Source organism: Felis catus, chromosome A2 (genome assembly GCF_018350175.1).
Source record: "Felis catus isolate Fca126 chromosome A2, F.catus_Fca126_mat1.0, whole genome shotgun sequence".
Taxonomy (NCBI): Eukaryota; Metazoa; Chordata; class Mammalia; order Carnivora; family Felidae; genus Felis; species Felis catus.
The window spans coordinates 71,027,722-71,045,857 of record NC_058369.1 but is presented as its reverse complement, the minus strand read 5'-3'; the positions used below and the strand labels follow the sequence as shown (position 1 = coordinate 71,045,857).

Below are 18,136 nucleotides of genomic sequence, written 5' to 3'. Positions count from 1 at the left end.
AGTCCCCCAGATGAACCCTTCTGTGCATGGTAGTCCACGTTCTTTCCCTACAAGCTTCCCAAAAGGTTCACACTGACTTCAAAATATATACAGCTTGGGTGGGGTGCCTGGGTAGCTTTGTCAGTTAAGTGTCCAACTCTTGATTTAGGCTCAGGTCATGATCTCCCACTTTGTGGGATCGAGTCCTGCATCAGGGTCTGCACTGTCAGCCCAGAGCCTGCTTGGGATTTTCTCTTTCTCTCTCTCTCAAAATAAATATATAAAAATTAAAATATATATGTGTGTGTGTATATATATATATATGTGTGTGTGTGTGTATATATACATATATATATACACACACACACATATATATTTTATATATACACACACACATATATATATACATGCAGCTAGGTGTTTCCGCATCTATGTCTTACACATCAGGACAGTTAATTCACGTCGCTGGAGTCATGGCTTATATTCTATCCCCCTCCTTGTCCTGTCTTGACTGTGTATGTTCAGAGGGTGATATCCTATTCTCATCCTGACTTTGATATAAAAGTCCAGGATACAGCCTGGGCATATTGGAAGAGTTAGTAAATATTTAGTAAGTACCTGGCCAACTGCCAACTGACTGAATCCCCAACTGGGGAAGAAAAATAAAATGAGCCTTCAAATCAGCAGAAAACATTCATTTGTCAGCCAGCATGTGTCTAACATTTAATATTTCCACAATCCCTGCCCGTAGTATCAGTTAGCTGTCGGAGAAAAGTAAGTGAGCAGGACTGTTATTCTGGCTTGTAGACTTGTCACAATAATGTAAAGGTAATGTGGTATCTTAGTTATAACATTTAAATTACTTCCCGTACCATTATTTTGGACTTAGCCTGGTTTTGTTTAATTCAGGGCAGAGGCTGTTTTTGTGATTAGTTATTATTTGTGTTGATGTGTAAAATGTCACTATACTTGAAACTCATCACAGTTTACAAAACAAAAAGAAGTGTGGCCATCCAGAGATAGTTGTCTTGTTAATTGTTTTGGTATCTTATGGGAATTTTAAGCATTTCTTTCCTGACATCCAAGACAATTCTTCACAGATTTCTCCAGTTATCTGATTCAGAACGTCAGCCCCCAACAAGCCAATAAGCAAAAGTTAATTCCTGTCTTTCCATTTTCTGATGCAAAGGTATCAAAATATTCAGCGAACCATTGCAACAGAGAGACCAGAAGAAGATTCTGGAGGCCAAAGTTGTGAGCAGGTCCCAACAGGAGGCAGTGGAGGCGGTGGGAGCGACTCAGAGGCTGACTCTTCTCAATCAAGCTTAGGTATGGGAGGAGGGGGACCGAGACTCCTGGGATGGCATTCAGCGGCAGTGTGACAGAGAGTGTGAGCCCCTGCCCTGCCTTGTGGGATGGTGCCTCGCAGTGGGCCTTGGGAATGGAACTGGGGAGGTCAGGGTGGAGGGGAAAGAGGCTTGGTGCCAGCAGAGAGAAACAGACAGGAGTTTCCTACCCGGAACATCAAGGAGAAGTGAATTCACAGTAAGAGAACTCATACTTGTGCATCAAGGCAATTTGTTCAGTGGCCTAATCATTTCTTGTTAAGTAAATTTATCTGTTGGTGTCCTAAGGATTTTCCACTTATAGATAAAACATGCAATGAAATTTCACAGTCTACTTCAAAGAAGCCGCATGACAACACTGGGAATAATTATTTGTTTGCATTTAGAATAAAATACAATTCCCCCTGAGGGAGCAACCTGGAGTAAAGAGGTTTTCCGGAGAGTTTACCTGATGCACTCCGCCCCGGAGCCTGTTTACCTAATACTGTAGGCGAGGCATCTGCCGGGGGTCTGCTTTTTGTGTCTCTGAATCTGCCTGAGTGGAGCTCAGACAAGAATATTCGAAAGGCATAGGAGACTGCCTTCAGCTTTTTATACCTGTGATGCCGTAAGCTTATCACCGTGACATCCTAATAATCCCCTCTCTCTTAAATTGGGTTAAATGACAGCACACTGGAAGCAGTGAGCAAGCAGGAATGTGCCTCCCCTTCTGCCAGCTCGCAGCTGCCTACAGTGATGCAGATTAGTGGACATTTTCATGTGTGTACACAGTCCCACCAACAGTTGTAACTGCATCCATTCTATTCATTTTACCAGATATGGTAGCTAAACTTACTGGCTTAGGTTTTTCTGTTATTAATTTCTTCGACCTCTGAGAGAGATGTGGTAAAGTGGTTGAGTAATTAAAAACATTAGGAAAACAATAAACAGAAAATTTCTTTCTGAGTTTGGTATTAGATCCCTTGGCATTTGCTGTGTAACAAACTATCCCAAAGTGTAGTACCTTAAACTTCCAGTCCTGCATCTTTCCCACAGGTGAGCCATTGGCACTGAGCTCCCCGGGGCTCACGCATGCATCCTGGGTCAGCTATCAAACCAGCCACTGGCTGGCCGGCCTGAGAGGACCTCAGTTGGGCCGGCTTGTCCCTATTCCCCGTAGTGTCTCATCTTGCACCAGGCTAGGCCAAGCTTGTCCTCACGGAGGTGCAGGGTTCTCAGAGAGAGTGGGGACACACAGACTTCTTGAAACCCTGCCTCAGAACTTCTGCCAAATCCTGTTTCTTAATGCAAGGCACAAGGTTGGCTCAATTCACCAAGGGGAGAGGCACAAGGCTAGCCCAGTTCCCCAAGGGGAGAAGCTGCAGTCTTGTACAGGTGGGTGTGGATGCAGGGAGGGCAAGAATTGTGCTCCTTCCTGCAAACAGCCAAGCTATGGTTAGCAACTCATAAAGAGAATAAGAAGTAAAGTCATTGTAATAAAAGGGACAAGATGTTCAAGGACCTGAGCCTAACTGAAGTTATGCAGAAGGTCTCTTAGGAAGCAATGACTCTTAACTGGCACACACAAAGTGATACGACACCTGCTCCTATCACTCTGACACCTGATCAGATCACCATTCAGAACAACAGTCTGTTCCAGCTGTCTGGGTGAAGGCGTGTGTGCTGCTGGTGTAGAGAGAAGCACTGTATTTGAAATGCCTTTTCTGATGTATCCTTTGCTTTGCTTCACTTTTTTTCCAGATCTGAGGAGAGAAGGGTCACTTTCTCCAGTGAACTCACAAAAAATCACCTTGTTGCTGCAGTCCCCAGCAGTGAAGTTCATTACCAATCCCGAGTTTTTCACTGTACTACACGCCAATTATGTAAGTGCTCCAGAATGCAGAAAGAGCCCACCTGGCTCCCATCAAACCCAAAACACTCTTTTGCAAAGTTGTTTGATAGATTAAAGAGGGTAGCATTTTAACCCTGGCAAGATTGAAAAAACAAACAAACAAACAAAAACACCTCAGCCCACTGTTTTTGTTCTCTGTGAGTCTCCCAAAAAGGAGAAAAGCTGGATTGGCCATGCTGTTGCTTCTTCAATTTTGTTAGGCTCAAATGTATTAATCTCAGTGAAAGTGGCTCAGAAGTAAATGCATGTTTCTCTTACTGTTAAAATTTTATTTATTTTTTTTTTAATTTTTTTTCAACGTTTTTATTTATTTTTGGGACAGAGAGAGACAGAGCATGAACGGGGGAGGGGCAGAGAGAGAGGGAGACACAGAATCGGAAACAGGCTCCAGGCTCTGAGCCATCAGCCCAGAGCCCGACGCGGGGCTCGAACTCACGGACCGCGAGATCGTGACCTGGCTGAAGTCGGACGCTTAACCGACTGCGCCACCCAGGCGCCCCTAGTTTTCCTTTTAATAAAGCTAGTTGTTTAAGTATCATGCTTAAGTTAAATTTGATGTGAGTTTTACATATAGTTTTTCTTTTCTTTTTTCTTTTTTTTTTTTTTTTGTATTTTCAGGAAAGCAATGACATGCTATCACTATATTCATTAATCGTTTCATTTGACAAACATTTTCTGTGGACAGACACAGACCTAGGTGCTGGCATTACAGAGACAGTGTGACACCTGAAGGGTACAAGCTTCCCAGTTTCTGCAGCAACAGACATGTACAAAGACCAGCATGATGAGTCAGGACAGGGCCTGACCTCAGGGAGGAATGAAATGCTCTGAGAACACAGGAGATAAAACACAGGGGAGCCATCCCTGATGAGGCAACTGCTGAATTGAGTCATAAAGGTTGAAAGTTGGTGGGGAGAAGCTCCAGAGAGAGGGAGAGAGGACACAGCTGTGACCCAACCCAGCCGGGGGTTGGGTCTGTGAGGGTGGGATGTGGTGACCCACAAAGCTGGGAAGAGGGGCTGGAGAATGAGTAGCAAAACGCAGGGTAAATCATGAAAAGGAGCCTGGCTGTACTTGGGAAGGAACCAACAGCAGTCTTAGGCATTTGTGTCACATGGTCCAACGTTTGATTCAACATCTTCTCGAGCAGAAGTGCAGGAAAGATGAAGAAGCTGTGAGGCTAGAGGCTGATCCAGGCTCATAAGTGAGAGATGATGGAGGCCCGCCCTAAGGAAGGGGCCAGGAGAATGGAAAGGGGGATAATTGTGATGGAGGAGTGGTGGGAGTGAGGACTGGAGAAAGTCTGAGTCCTTTCCACTTTGGGCACCTGAGTTAGGGGGTGTCTCCATTAGCAGGTGCAATTGTTTGATTAGGTGACAGAGGCTATGGCTGGGGAGGAGACCAGTTTTTAGCAAGTTATATTTGAGAAGCCACTGGGACATCCATTGTTAGACCCAAAGCATCTGCCCACTAGTATAGGGATGAGTCACAAAGGGGGACACAGATGCTGGATATTGATGCCCTGGAGCACTGGGCCAGCAAGCAGTGTTTGCTTTCACCACATGCACACCAGCCCTGTGCACCATTTGGTGTCGTAGACTCTGGTTCTAAAGTTCTTTCTTGTCCAGCAAGGAAGCAGGATACAGGATTAAAATGAGAGATGGCTAATGTCCAGGAGGAGACAAGAGCCCTGATTAAGGGTCCTTGCTCTGTTTTTATTAGGATCAGAAGTCTTACAAACATGGTCATGGACGTGCACAAAGAGACAGTAAATCTGTGAACATTAACTCATGGTTGTGAGGGAAAGGGGGCTTTGAAGATATCCAGTGTTAGAGGTTTGGGTCAATATAAAACAAAATCCTGGTGCTGGGCAGATGGTTGTTAACGGAAGACATGAGGTGCTGTGTCTGTTTATTTTAGCTCCCTAGGGGATAAGAAAGCTACAGCATGCTACCTCAGGGTCAACAAGGTACCTTTATTTTGCTAATTAGCTCTGCTTTGAGCAACTTCATCCAGCAGAGGTCTATAGCCCTATTTACCTGTTTACCTAATCTGGTCCTTCCTTCCTGTGAAAGCAGCTTTCTGCCATAATACTAAATTGGGGGGTGTAACCACCCTCAATACCTAATCTTATTTACCTCATATACCTTTGTATTGGGGCCTTTGCCCCACCCTCTCTATACTGGGGCCTTTGCCCGGCCCTCTCTATACCTATTTACCTAATCTTGTTTACCCAAACTTGGGTGTGAGCATCCTATGACTTTGTAATTCTTTATGCCTTGTTAACACATCAGTGCAGGGTCAGGGAATTCCTAAGCTTATTTCCCACAATTTGGCACAATTACAAACTCCTGAAACTTTCTTCCTGTCTTCTCATCTCCAAGTCGTCCACACACAAAGGTCCAGCCTTAAATCCCCAGGGACCTTAAGTTAATCCTCCTTGTTACAGACCTATAAGAGGAGGGAGGGCAGACCTGTGCAGACTAGGAAGGAAGGGTGGAAGAGAGAGGAGCAATGGTCCCAACGGTGGAGGGAGACTCAAGAGAGCCCAGTCCAGTGCTGACTGACAGAGGAGGGACAAGGGGTAGGGGAGCGTTTGAGATGCACCCGGAGGTCAACAGTGTCCAAGGTTGCAGAGGAGCTTTGGGTAGAGATTGCCAACAGGCCCATGTGTGTTTACGGTGCACATTTAATTTGGGGGCAAGATCTCCACCTCTGAGGTTTCCCCCTCAAGGCTCACAATAAATCACTGTGTTAGCTATCAGGTTACACTGCGTGGCACTCAAAGTGTACTTGGTCTGTGTTTTTCTTACCCACCCCCTCCCACACCCCACCCAAATCGTCCCTGACCCCCTCTCAGGGTGCCTACCGAGTCTTCACCAGTAGCACCTGCTTAAAGCACATGATTCTGAAAGTCCGGCGGGACGCTCGCAATTTCGAACGCTACCAGCACAACCGTGACTTGGTGAATTTCATCAACATGTTTGCAGACACACGGCTGGAATTGCCCCGGGGCTGGGAGATCAAAACGGACCAGCAGGGAAAGGTGAGTGTGCCTGTCATTAAACAGGCTCTTTATGTGAAAGAGAAAACCCATGAGAAAGTGAGGAGGGAAATTGTGAGGACAGGAAAGTCTGTGTCTCAGAGATGTGCCATCAGCTACCAGGAAGAAGAGAGAGGTAACTATTCACAGCAGGGTTTCCATCCTGTATAGGAAGTTTAGCAGCATCCCTGGCCTCTGCCCAGTGATGCCAATAGCATCCCCACCAACTTGGGATATTGCTATATGTCCCCTGGAGGGTATAATCATCATGCCCAGTTGAGAACTATTGTTTCCATGATTTTAAATTTAGGTTTGGAACCTGAAACCAGAGTCTGTTCAATGACCTTTCTGTTGTTATGCCTCCTTAGACAGCTAACTCTCAGGGAATGAAATTATTAGTTAAATGGGAGTGACATTATTAGATTACTTGTTGTGATTTTCCTAATAAGCCTTCAGTTCTCATTAAAACAGCCTGGCAAACAGGTAGGGTGTATTAGGCCCATGTGATGTTATTGGCTTGCATTGTGCCTTCGTGTGACCTTAACCAAATTGATCTTTCCCAGTGATGTTTTGGAAGCATAGTTGAGTTTGCTAAAACAAACATGTTTTTTTCTTAATCACTATCAGTGACATCAAGGTATCCATAGGACAGGCTTAACTGTTTATTAAAGAATAGTCTCTGTGTATTCCTTTATGATCTGTGGAAGGGAGAATCCCTCCCTTTTTTGGAGTCAAAGGAATCAGAAATTTTGTCAGAAGACATGTCTCAGTGGGAAACTACATTACACAGTTCCTATGCTCTGCGATGGTCAATGTGCAAAGCCGCAGTTCCCCAAAGTAGGTTGCTAGGGCATCGTTGTCCCCTGGGATCCACAAATTCCTCCCCACAAACCCCTTAGCATGTCTCAGAATCTGGCTCTCTGGAGTGTGTGGAGAAAGGATTTCCACCAATGCAAGTGTGTTGGTTCCATAAGACTGTCTGATCGGCTCCTGTGTGGTTGGATGAGTTGGAAGACAGTTGGGATGGGGGCAGGGGTGGCTTTGTGTAGTAGAAAGGCCACCATGGCCAGAATCTGCTCCTCGGGACCTCCTCTTTTACCATATGTGTCTTCCACTTGGAGAATGACAGTGGTTTATGCTGGGAGGACTTGGAAATGTGTGTTAGGGTGGGAAATAAAGCCTGAGCCAGAACAGAAAGTAAAGCAGCATCTCATCAGAGCTGGGGTGCGCATATGCCTCATCTCAGTGGTCTGTGGTGGCCCCGGATACATTTATTGGTTAACCAAGCTGCGAAGAGTACACCACTATGAATCAATGAACAGAAGGGGTCACTATGGTGTATTATGCAAATAGCACATACTCATGCAAACACCTTGCTTAGACTCAGATCACCACGAGGCCATGACTGCAGCTCTCACACTAGGGTTCGAACAGCAGGAGGCCCAGTGGGATGGATGCCAGGGAAACCCCCCTCCCAGTGCCATCAGTCCTGGTCCTCCATGGTCCACGCGGCCTCCTGGTCATCACAGTAGCAAAGAAGCACAGCAGCTGAGACATGCACCAAGAATTTTAGTCATCTTGAAGTGCATATTTCTGGAAAAACATTTCCCCCCTGATTTTGTTTAGTGAGATGGTATCATATACAAAAAAGAAAGAAAAAGTCTGCATCTAAAATGAAGGGCTTGGGGAGCCTGGGTGGCTCAGTCAGTTAAGTGTCCGACTTCGGCTCAGGTCATGATCTCACGGTTCGTGAGTTCAAGCCCCACGTCGGGCTCTGTGCTGACAGCTCAGAGCCTGGAGCCTGCTTCAGATTCTGTGTCTCCCTCTCTCTGCTCTCTCTCTGCTCTCTCTCTCTCTCTCTCTCTCTCTTTCTCAAAAATAAACTCTAAAAAAATTTTTTTTAAAGAAATGTGTCATCACAACCCACAGAGTAAAGAGCAACAATGGAGGATAGAGGGGAAAATAGGAGGAGGGGGATGTGTAAAAGGCTGCCCCATCCCATTCTAAACACGTTGACTGGGGGCAAGTCCCTTTATAGCTGAGCCCCACGTTATCATAAAGTAGCAGTAATAATGCCTGCCTTCATGATTTTATAGCCAGATGTAAAGAGCAAATAAGTAGATGTGGGAATCTATGATAATACAGCAGATTAGTAATATCTGCTGTTCTTCCTCTTGATGCTGTGGGAAATATCCACACACAAAAATCCAACATCAAGACTGGCAACTGAGAAGAATGCGAGAATACCTCATTGCTAAAGCCCATCAATGGTGGGAATAGGTTGAGAAAAACATTTTTGGACTATATCCTACAGGCTCAGCCCTCTGACTTGGAAAGAATGTGCTGCAAAGGAGCCTGGGATTTAGGAAACCCGCTCACCGAGAAATGGTGTGGTGATAGCTCTCTATGCAAAAGCCATCTTCATAGATGGCCAGAGCAGGTTCCAGAATGCCACATCACCTTCTCATCCCATCTGCTTCTTGCTTTATTAACACATGCAGAGACGACAGCCTTCATTTTTAGTGTATACCGTAGTAGGAATAGAAGGACCAGGACTAGCTGTTTGGTGTCTTCGATCATCCCCACAAAGGATGACAGGGACAGACCTCTGAGAGTTGCACCACTTCAAGAGGACTGGAATAAAGGGCCAACTGGCATCTGACTCATCTCTTGTCTTGGAAAGGACACAGCTTCCTACCAACTTTGGTAGAGATTGTGTGTGGGCTTCAAGTGGGTCTAGGCCTGAGCCGATGAGGGGGCTCATCCACCAGAGACGGGGTGGAGCTGCAGGTTTGAGGGCAGGTTTGCAGGCCCTATCTGGGGCCCAGATGAGGCAGAGGCAACCTCTACAAAGGAATGGACACATAACAGCAAAGTTAAAAGGAGCCTATGAAGACTAAACTACGACATGAAGGAAACAGAATCTTTATCTGAGAAAAAATATATCTCATAGTATAATATTCTTCAGAAAACAGAAACATTTCAAAGGTATCTGATTATCATCCACAAAATGTTTAGGAGAACTTGACTTCTATTGAGTGAGAAGCAGCAGCCACAAACAGAAAAAAAAAAGCTGAGAGGAAGCAGAGATAAGAAAAAAGAACTACCGTGGGATCTGGTGATCCCACTTCTGAGTATATATCCAAAAGAATTGAAATCAAAGTCTCAAAGAGCTATCTGAACTCTCATGTTCCTTGAAGCGTCATTCACAATAGCAAAAATACAGAAACAAACTAAATGTCCATTGACAGATGAATGGGTAAAGAAAATGTGATATATAAGAAGGGAGGTGGGTGGGGGGATGGGTGAAATAGGTGATGGGAATTAAGGAGTGCATTTGTTGTGATGAGCACCAGATGATGTAAGAAAGCGTTGAATCACTATATTGTATACCTGAAACTAATATTACACTGAATGTTAACTAAGTGGATTAAAATAAAAACTTTAAAAAAAAAAGATGTGTTTGTAAACTTATGTGTAGAAGCATATGGGAATAGAGCTGCTTTTAATTCAGTGAAACTACACAGTACATAATGCATCTTTCAGGTAACATCTTTTATTAAGACCTAAGTGTTAAACAGGTGTTGGCAAGGATGTGGATGAAGGGGTACTCTCTTGCACTGGAAATGCATTTCCTCTTGGTGGAAATGCATACTGGTGCAAACACTCTGGAAAACAGTATGGAGATTCTTCAGAGAGTTAAAAATAGAACTACCCTACAATCCAGCAATTGCACTACTAGGTATTTAAACCCAAAGTAATACTAATTCAAAGGGATACACGCACCCCAATGTTTATAGCAGCATGATCTATAATCATCAGATAATGGAAAGAGCCCAAATGTCCATAGACTGATGAATGGATAAAGAAGATATGGTGTATATATACAATAAAATATTACCCGGCTATAAAAAAGAATGAAATCTTGCCATTTGCAACGACATGGATGGAGCTAGAGAATATTATGCTAAGTGAAATAAGTCAGTCAGAGAAAGACAAATACCATATGATTTCACTCATGTGGAATTTAAGAAACAAAACAAAGGAGCAAATGGAAAAAAGAGAGAGGCAAACCAAGAAATAGACTCTTAACTATAAAGAACAAACTGATAATTAGTGGAAGGGAAGTGGGTGGGGGACTTGGGTTAAACAGGTGATGAGGATTATTGAGTGCACTTGTGATGAGCACTGGGCGATATAGGAAAATGTTGAATCACTATATTGTACACCTGAAATTAATATTACACTAAATCAACTGGAATTCAGAAACTTATAAAAAAATATATGGTATATACATATAGTGGAATATTATTCAACCTTAAAAATGAAGGAAATTCTGACACATGCTACAAGGTGGTTGAACCTAGAAGACATTATGCTCAGTGAAGTGAGCCAGTCACAGAGGGACAAATGCTGCACAATTCCCCTTATATGAAGTATCTGAAATAGCTTCAGGGTAACAGAGCCCAATGGTGGTTGCCAGCAACTGGTGCAGGAGAAAATGGGAGTTCAGGTTCAATAGGTGCAGTTTACCAATTATTCAAGATAAGTAAGTTCTAGAGACCTAGAGACCTGCTGCACAACATTGTGTTAACAGTACTGTTCCATCCTGTGCACTTAATACTGTACAATTAAAATGTTGTTAAGAGAGTAAGTCTTATGTTACATGTTCTTACTACAATTTAAAAAAGAAAGAAAGAAAGAAAAGAAAGAAAGGAAGGAGGGAAGGAAGTAAAAGGGGCGCCTGGGTGACTCAGTTGGTTGAGCATCTGACTCTTGGTTTCAGCTCAGGTCATGATCTCACAGTCCATAGGTCCGAGCCCTGCATCAGTCTCCACACTGACAGCTTGGAGCCTGCTTGGAATTCTCTGTCTCCCTCCCTCTCTCTGCACCTCTTCTGCTCACTCCTCTCTCTCTCTCTCTCAACATAAATAAATAAACATTAAAAAGGGGAAAGCAGACAAAATAAACGTTTTAAGATTGCAAGGAAAAGCAAAGTGTAATAGCATAGGGATAAAACAGAGCAGAACTGATGCTGTGTAAAATCAAATCACTGATATAGGACATGGAAACTAGCCTCAAAGTGAGGGAGGGAACCAGATTGCAAACAAAGAGGGATAAGGTTAAAAAAAAAAAAGTAAAAACCAAAAAGAACAAATCTCACCCTTTCAGCAAGGCCTACCCTAACCACCTAATTTAGTACAAAAAGCATCCCAAGATCTCTAACCCATGTGTTCCACCATATAATTTATGTATTTGTTAGATTTACTGTTTTCTCTGTTTCTCCTGGCAGAATTCTAAGCTCTTTGAGAAAAGGCATCTTTGTTTGCTCATTGATGAAACCTCAAGGACCTAGAATATTCCCAGCATATAATTGGCAGTCAATAAACATCTCTGTTTGATGAATGATCTATAGATGTTTCTAAAGAAGAAACCAGAATAATAGGTACAACGGGAAAAATTAAATACTAAATATAAATATTAATTAAATTAAATTATTAATTAAATATTGAAAATAAAACTCTGTTCTAAAATAAATTGTTCAAGTAGGCAGATTAATTGGGCTCACTGAGTTATAGTAAAATCAATTAAAATAAATTCTATATCTACACATACTCTGGAATGTGTAGATGGAGATTTAAAAAAATCTTACCAATGTATAGCCATGATAATATGAAAGTCACCTAAAAAAGGATAAAAATAAGACAAGCTTAAATTTTTCCATTTATACAACTCAACTATAGAAATCCACAGGGCAAAGAGTACAAGTTATTGGTGAGAAAATATTATAGCCCCACAATTCCATATCCAGAAATGGTGTCATTCAAGTGTGAAGCACTAGAAAAATTTCAGAGCTCACATCCTCTTTTCCCTGTCCGAAATAAACACCAAAAGCCATTTTCCAGATGGCTCACAAATGAAGCAGAACAAGAAATCAATAATGGGGAAAACATAGTATAAATGGACTATGGTGGTGAATATTTATCAATCAAATACAGGAATATTCATACAAATAATTGATTTTAAAATGCTTTAAAATGTTTTGGAAAAGGCTCAATAAAACATGGGAAAATATGTATAAGGAAAATGGAATAAATGTATAAAGACAATCTGAATCATATCTCTAGCCTGGAATAAAATTGACAAGGAAGCAGAAAGGGGACCAGAGAACGGGGCAAGGAAGGTTGTGCTAAGTCCCCAGTTGAGTGTAAGAGAAGTCAAATTGGATAATTTGAAAAACAAGGGCTAAATATAGTTATTTGATCAACTTAAAAGGCAACTATTTGTACCATTGAAAGCAAGATTGCTGTTTCAAATTCCTATAAAAATAAAATCAAACAAAATACAATTTGCATAGTAAAACACCAAAAAATCCACCAGGAAGCAAAGAAATCAGAAATAATAAAAATAAAATAACATAAGCACAGCCAAGCATAATAGTCATAGTGGTAGATGGAAATAGGATAAACCTGCATACCAAAAGGAAAACACTTTCAGATTTAGTAACAAACAGATCCAGCTTATTAAAAGACATACCCAAGAAATGATTCAGAGAGTTTAAAAAATAGAAGAATAAATATTAATAGAATTGGAAAACATTAACAGGAAAATCAGTGGCGGTATATTAATATCATACAAAGGAAAGTTCAAATCCAGAACCATTAAATGGAGTCAAAGTAAGATTTTATATTAATCAATGGCACAACTAAAATAAAGTTACAATAATCATATATCTTATGAGTGAAATAACATCCTACCATATGAAGAAAACTAGAAGAGAAATACAAAAGGAAATGAAATAAATACACAATAGGAAAATGTGTTTTATATCCATCAGTTTGACAAACAGACGAAATAAGTCAGGATTTGAATAATTTTGTATTAATGGAACATACATACTTTTGTTAAAAATAGAGCTAACATAGAGCTTAATTACATACAATTTTATTTGTCAATTGTACCTCAATAAAGGTGGAAAAATAGAGATTACATGAATGGATAAACAAAATGTGCTACGTGCAAACAGTGGAAGATTATGCATCCTTAAAAAGGAATGAAATTCTGACACATGTCGCAACATGGATGGACCTTGAAAACATGCTAAGTGAAGCAAGTCAGAAACAAAAGGACAAGTATTATATTTCACATGAGGTATCTAAAAGTAGTCAAATTCATAGAAACAGAAACTAGAATAGAAGTTCTCAGGGGCTGGGGGAGGGAGACAATGAGGGGTTAGTGTTTAATGAGTACAGAGTTTCAGTCGTGGAAGATGAAAAAGTTCAGGAGGTGAATAGTGGTGATCATTGCACGACACTCAGAATGTACTTAATGCCACTAAATTGTACACTTAAAAATTATTAAAAGGGCAAAATGTGTGTTTTGGACATTTTACCACAATCTTTTTAATAAGGAATAAATAGTTTACAACTTCTTTACAAGATCCTATGGAACATTTTTTTAGGGGATAATATTTTGTAACACAAAGAAAACAAAAAAGCATAAAAGACTCATGTTGCATTCCATGGCTGTAAGTAATAGAGCTAAATTTTAAACAACAAATTTAAAGTCAGTCAGAAGAAGACAAATACCATAGGGTTTCACTGGTAGGTGGAATTTAAGAAATGAAACAGATGAACATGGTGGGGGGTGGGGGCAGAGAGAGAGGCAAACCATAGTACAGACTCTTAAGTGTAGAGAACAAACTGAGGGTTGATAGAAGGATGTGGGTGGGGGATGGGCTAGATGGTTGATGGGGATTAAGGAGGGTACTTGTTAGGATGAGCACTGGGTGTAATATGTGAGTGTTGAATCACTAAATCCTACATCTGAAACCAGTATTACACAGTATATTAACTACCTGGAATTTAAATAAAAACTTGAAACAGCAACAAAAATAAACAATAACTTTAAACACAATCACCAAAAACCAACTATTTGCCACTTGCCACTTTGAAAACAGTATTCTTCATGACTATTGGGTTTTAAATAAAATCAAGACTTATAAACCATTGAGAAATTATTGAAAATACATATCACCAGTACTTAATAAAACGTGATATAGAAAGACTGTGCTCAAAGGATTTGCACATTGGTTTTTATTATCAAACAAGAAAAATTTTTAAATACAAGCTTTCAAATTAATAATTTAGAGAAGGTTAAAAAGCAACAGTAATTGAAGCAAAAATTTATTTCCAAAATTTATTTGACAATAAAAACCCAGAAGTTCATGAACTGGAAAACAGTATAAGAAATACAGGTAAGAGTTGTTTTAGAAGAGAAATAAATCAATCTAAGGAAAATAATACATAAAAACAAGGAATGAGTTATAAGAGATGCAGGGAAATTTTAAAGAGAAAATGCATACCTACTTATATAAATGTTTGAAATCAAAGTTAGAAAATCTAGAAGATGACATGCCTGGGTGGCTCAGTCGGTTAAGTGTCTCACTTCACCTGAGGTCATGATCTCACAGTTCATGAGTTTGAGCCCTGTGTCAGGCTCTGTGCTGATAGCTCAGAGCCTGGAGCCTGCTTCGGATCCTGTGTCTCATTCTTTCTCTGCCCCTCCCCTGCTGGTGCTCTGTCTCTCAAAAATGAATAAATGTTAAAAGAATTTTTTTTAAAAGAAAATCTAGAAGAAATGGATAATTTAAAAATAAATATATGTGATTTAAAAATTGACTCAAGAAATATAAGAAATCAAGTGAACTTATGAAATAAATTGGAAAATGCAACAATGAATTACTTGCCCAGTGCCACGTTTCTTTATGATCTATTCCAGAGTGAAGGGAAAGATAGAAATAGAAACAGCATAGTTCATTTTTTGGAGCAGTCATATCTTTGCTAATGAAACCAGACAAAAAGCAAAAATCATTGCCACAAATTTCAGTAAATTTGCACCGTAGAATTTTACTCAGCAGTAAAGAACAAACTATTGGTACAACAACTTGGATGAAGCTCAAGGGAATTGTGCTGTGTGGGGGGATAAAAAATCCCAAAAGGTTACATAGTGTGTGATTTCATTTATAGAATATTCTGGATGTGACAAAATTACAGAAATGGAGAACAGATCAGTGATTGGCTGGGAATTGAGGGGTGGAGGAATAAGGGAGGGAGATGGGTGTGACAGAGGGGCAACATGAGGGATCCTCATTGGAGAGAACCATTCAATAACTGTGGTGGTGGATACGTGAACTTACACAGGTGATGAAACTGTGTAAAACTAAATACACACACACACACACACGAATACGAGTAAAAGTAGGGAAATCTGATTTAAAAAAACAAAACAAAACTGTAGGCAAAACTCACCTGAGTTCCAGAAAGTTCATAGTAAAAAATAAAGTTGAGGGGTGCCTGGGTGGCTTAGTTGGTTGAGCGTCCGACTTCGGCTCAGGTCATGATCTCATGGTTTGTGAGTTTGAGCCCTGCGTCAGGCTCTGTGCAGACAAGCTCAGAGCCTGGAGTCTGCTTCAGATTCTGTGTCTCCCTCTCTCTCTGCCTCTCCCCTACTCGTGCTCTGTCTCTGTCTCTCTCAAAAATAAAATAAAACATTTTAAAAAAAGTAAAATAAAATAAAAATAAATAAAAGTAAAGTTGAATTAGATAGTATATTGAAAGAGTGACCCACCACAATTAAGTAGGTTTTCTCCCAAAGATGTAAGGCTCATTTACTACTAGTAAATCTATTATCTCTAGTACATTAACCAATAGTTTATAGGAGAAATTTTAGTTGATTATTTTAAGAAATGCTATACAAGTACATGATAAAAATTAAGTATACATTTATATTTTAAAAATAAAACATAGTTTTAGTAAATTAGGAATGTAAATATGTTTTCATGACATTATAAAGAAAGTATTAATTTTCTCTTTTATGAGAAGTAATTTTAGATTTAAAGAATAACTTTTGTCATATATTGGAACATGTAATCAGACATACTGCAAAGATTTATGAATAAGAGTGTTTACTGAAGCATTATTTTAAAGCAGTAAAAAAGTAAAATGTCCAATGACAGAAGGTGCTGAAATTATTATGCATCCATCTGAATACCATATGCTTACTAAAATTCTGTGTTAAAAGAATGTCTAATAACTTAGGGAAATGCTCAAAAGCTAATAGGTGAAAAAATTCTTCCAACAAAATTGTAAGTACCAATGTGGGGAAAAGATGTAAATAATTGTATATTTGCATAAGAAAAGAAAACATAGAAAAAAATTCATCAAAATATTTTGGTGATTACCCTTAGATTGTGACATTTGGGATGATTTTGGCTTTCTCCTTACTTTTTTATCCTTTTAAAGTTTCTTCTCAGGGAGACTGCTAATTCTTTAACCAAAAAAAAAGAGCGTTTATTTAAAAAATAAATAGAATGCTTCACAAATTATTAATTACTAGTTATTTTACTGTCTCAAAGTCTCCATTTCTCTTCTTTTCCATCGTGAATAAAATGCTGTGATCATGACTCTGTAACTGTGTACTGTAAAGTGTTTATCAATGACTGGTATTGTTTCATTCAACTACTGAGCAAACAGATGCACAGTGCCCCAGTCTTCAGTCTAGTTTTGAGCAGATAAAAAGGAGGGACAGAAATAAACATGAAGACTGAGCCCCGTCGCGTTCCCTTACATTACTGACTTCATTTTGGCTCATTCTCACACAGTGTTCTTTTTTATTGGTCTGTCTGCAGTCTTTTTTCGTGGACCACAATAGTCGAGCCACCACTTTCATTGACCCCCGAATCCCTCTTCAGAACGGTCGTCTTCCCAATCACCTGACACATCGACAGCACCTCCAGAGGCTCCGGAGTTACAGCGCTGGAGAGGTAACACCCCCAGGCCCCCTGCCACCTTCACAGTTCCTTAGGCCCCTCCTTTAGTGGGGCCAGCACTGTTTTAATGGTTGGGATCTAGGATTGCCTGTTCCTCAAGGGCCTCTGCCATATCCACACTGCTCTGTAGAAGAATGATAAGTCAGGGACACCCATTGAACTCCCTAGACCCATCTTCAGATCGCCTTCCTTCTGCCTTCCCTTTTGTCCTAACAGTTGTCACTACGAAAAATCTTTCTAGCTTAAAGGAAATTGAAAATGCAGGGTCAGGAGATCCCTACATTATGGTTGGAGCTGTGCTTCCTCAGTCCTTCCAGTCACATGTGAATTCTTAAAAGCTCATACAGTGTGTGACCGACATTAAACTTCTGGCTTTTCATAGATCCTGGAGAAGACATCAATACTATATATATGAACTAAAGATTGGGGGAAATCAACAAGGCACATGAGTACTCTGTTCCCATCCTACTCTGTGCTCTCTCCTACCTGCCTGTGGTCACCTTCCATTGAATCATGAAAAGCTGAAAAGCTGAAAAACATCATCTTAAAACATGATGTCCTTTGCCTTCCTGAATTGCTATCTCTGTATTCCATACCCTTTCCTGGCCTCCTTTCTCAAGCCAAAACTCAAAACATAGCTCTTTTCTACTTCTAGTCAGTTCCTGGCAATATTACGAGCAAATCCCTTCTTATGTCCTGACTGACATTTCCCAAGTATCGGTACCATGTTTTCATAAAAATCACCAGGATCTCAGGAGATGTGGGTGCTAAGAACCACTTCTCATAAAACAGCTTGTAGAGTTGGATTACAATGAAGTAAAAAATGAATAAATAGTGTAGAAAAAAAGTGTATATATATGTATTGTATATACAATATATATATGTGTGTGTGTGTGTGTGTGTGTGTGTATCCCCCTCTCCCACCCTGTCCCCCAAGAGTTATTCCTGGGAGAACTAGAGTGAACATCTCAGGAGAAATGGGTAAAATAACAATCTACCTGGCAGACTCCAGATAGCAAACATAAGTCTCAGGGGAAGGGCCTGTT

The 18,136-nt window shown here is 40.5% G+C and overlaps 1 protein-coding gene across 7 annotated transcripts in view; it reads left to right on the top strand.

Annotated features, from left to right (window-relative positions):
* Nucleotides 1-18,136, top strand: part of HECW1 (HECT, C2 and WW domain containing E3 ubiquitin protein ligase 1) — a 421,784-nt gene that overhangs the window by 330,024 nt on the left and 73,624 nt on the right. For all 7 annotated transcript variants that reach the window (XM_019825270.3, XM_045052189.1, XM_006929092.5 and 4 more), the window contains 4 exons: nt 1,169-1,308; nt 3,066-3,187; nt 6,077-6,262; nt 16,950-17,084. In XM_019825270.3, the coding sequence (XP_019680829.2) occupies nt 1,169-1,308; nt 3,066-3,187; nt 6,077-6,262; nt 16,950-17,084 (583 nt within the window). The remainder of the gene's footprint in view (nt 1-1,168; nt 1,309-3,065; nt 3,188-6,076; nt 6,263-16,949; nt 17,085-18,136) is intronic.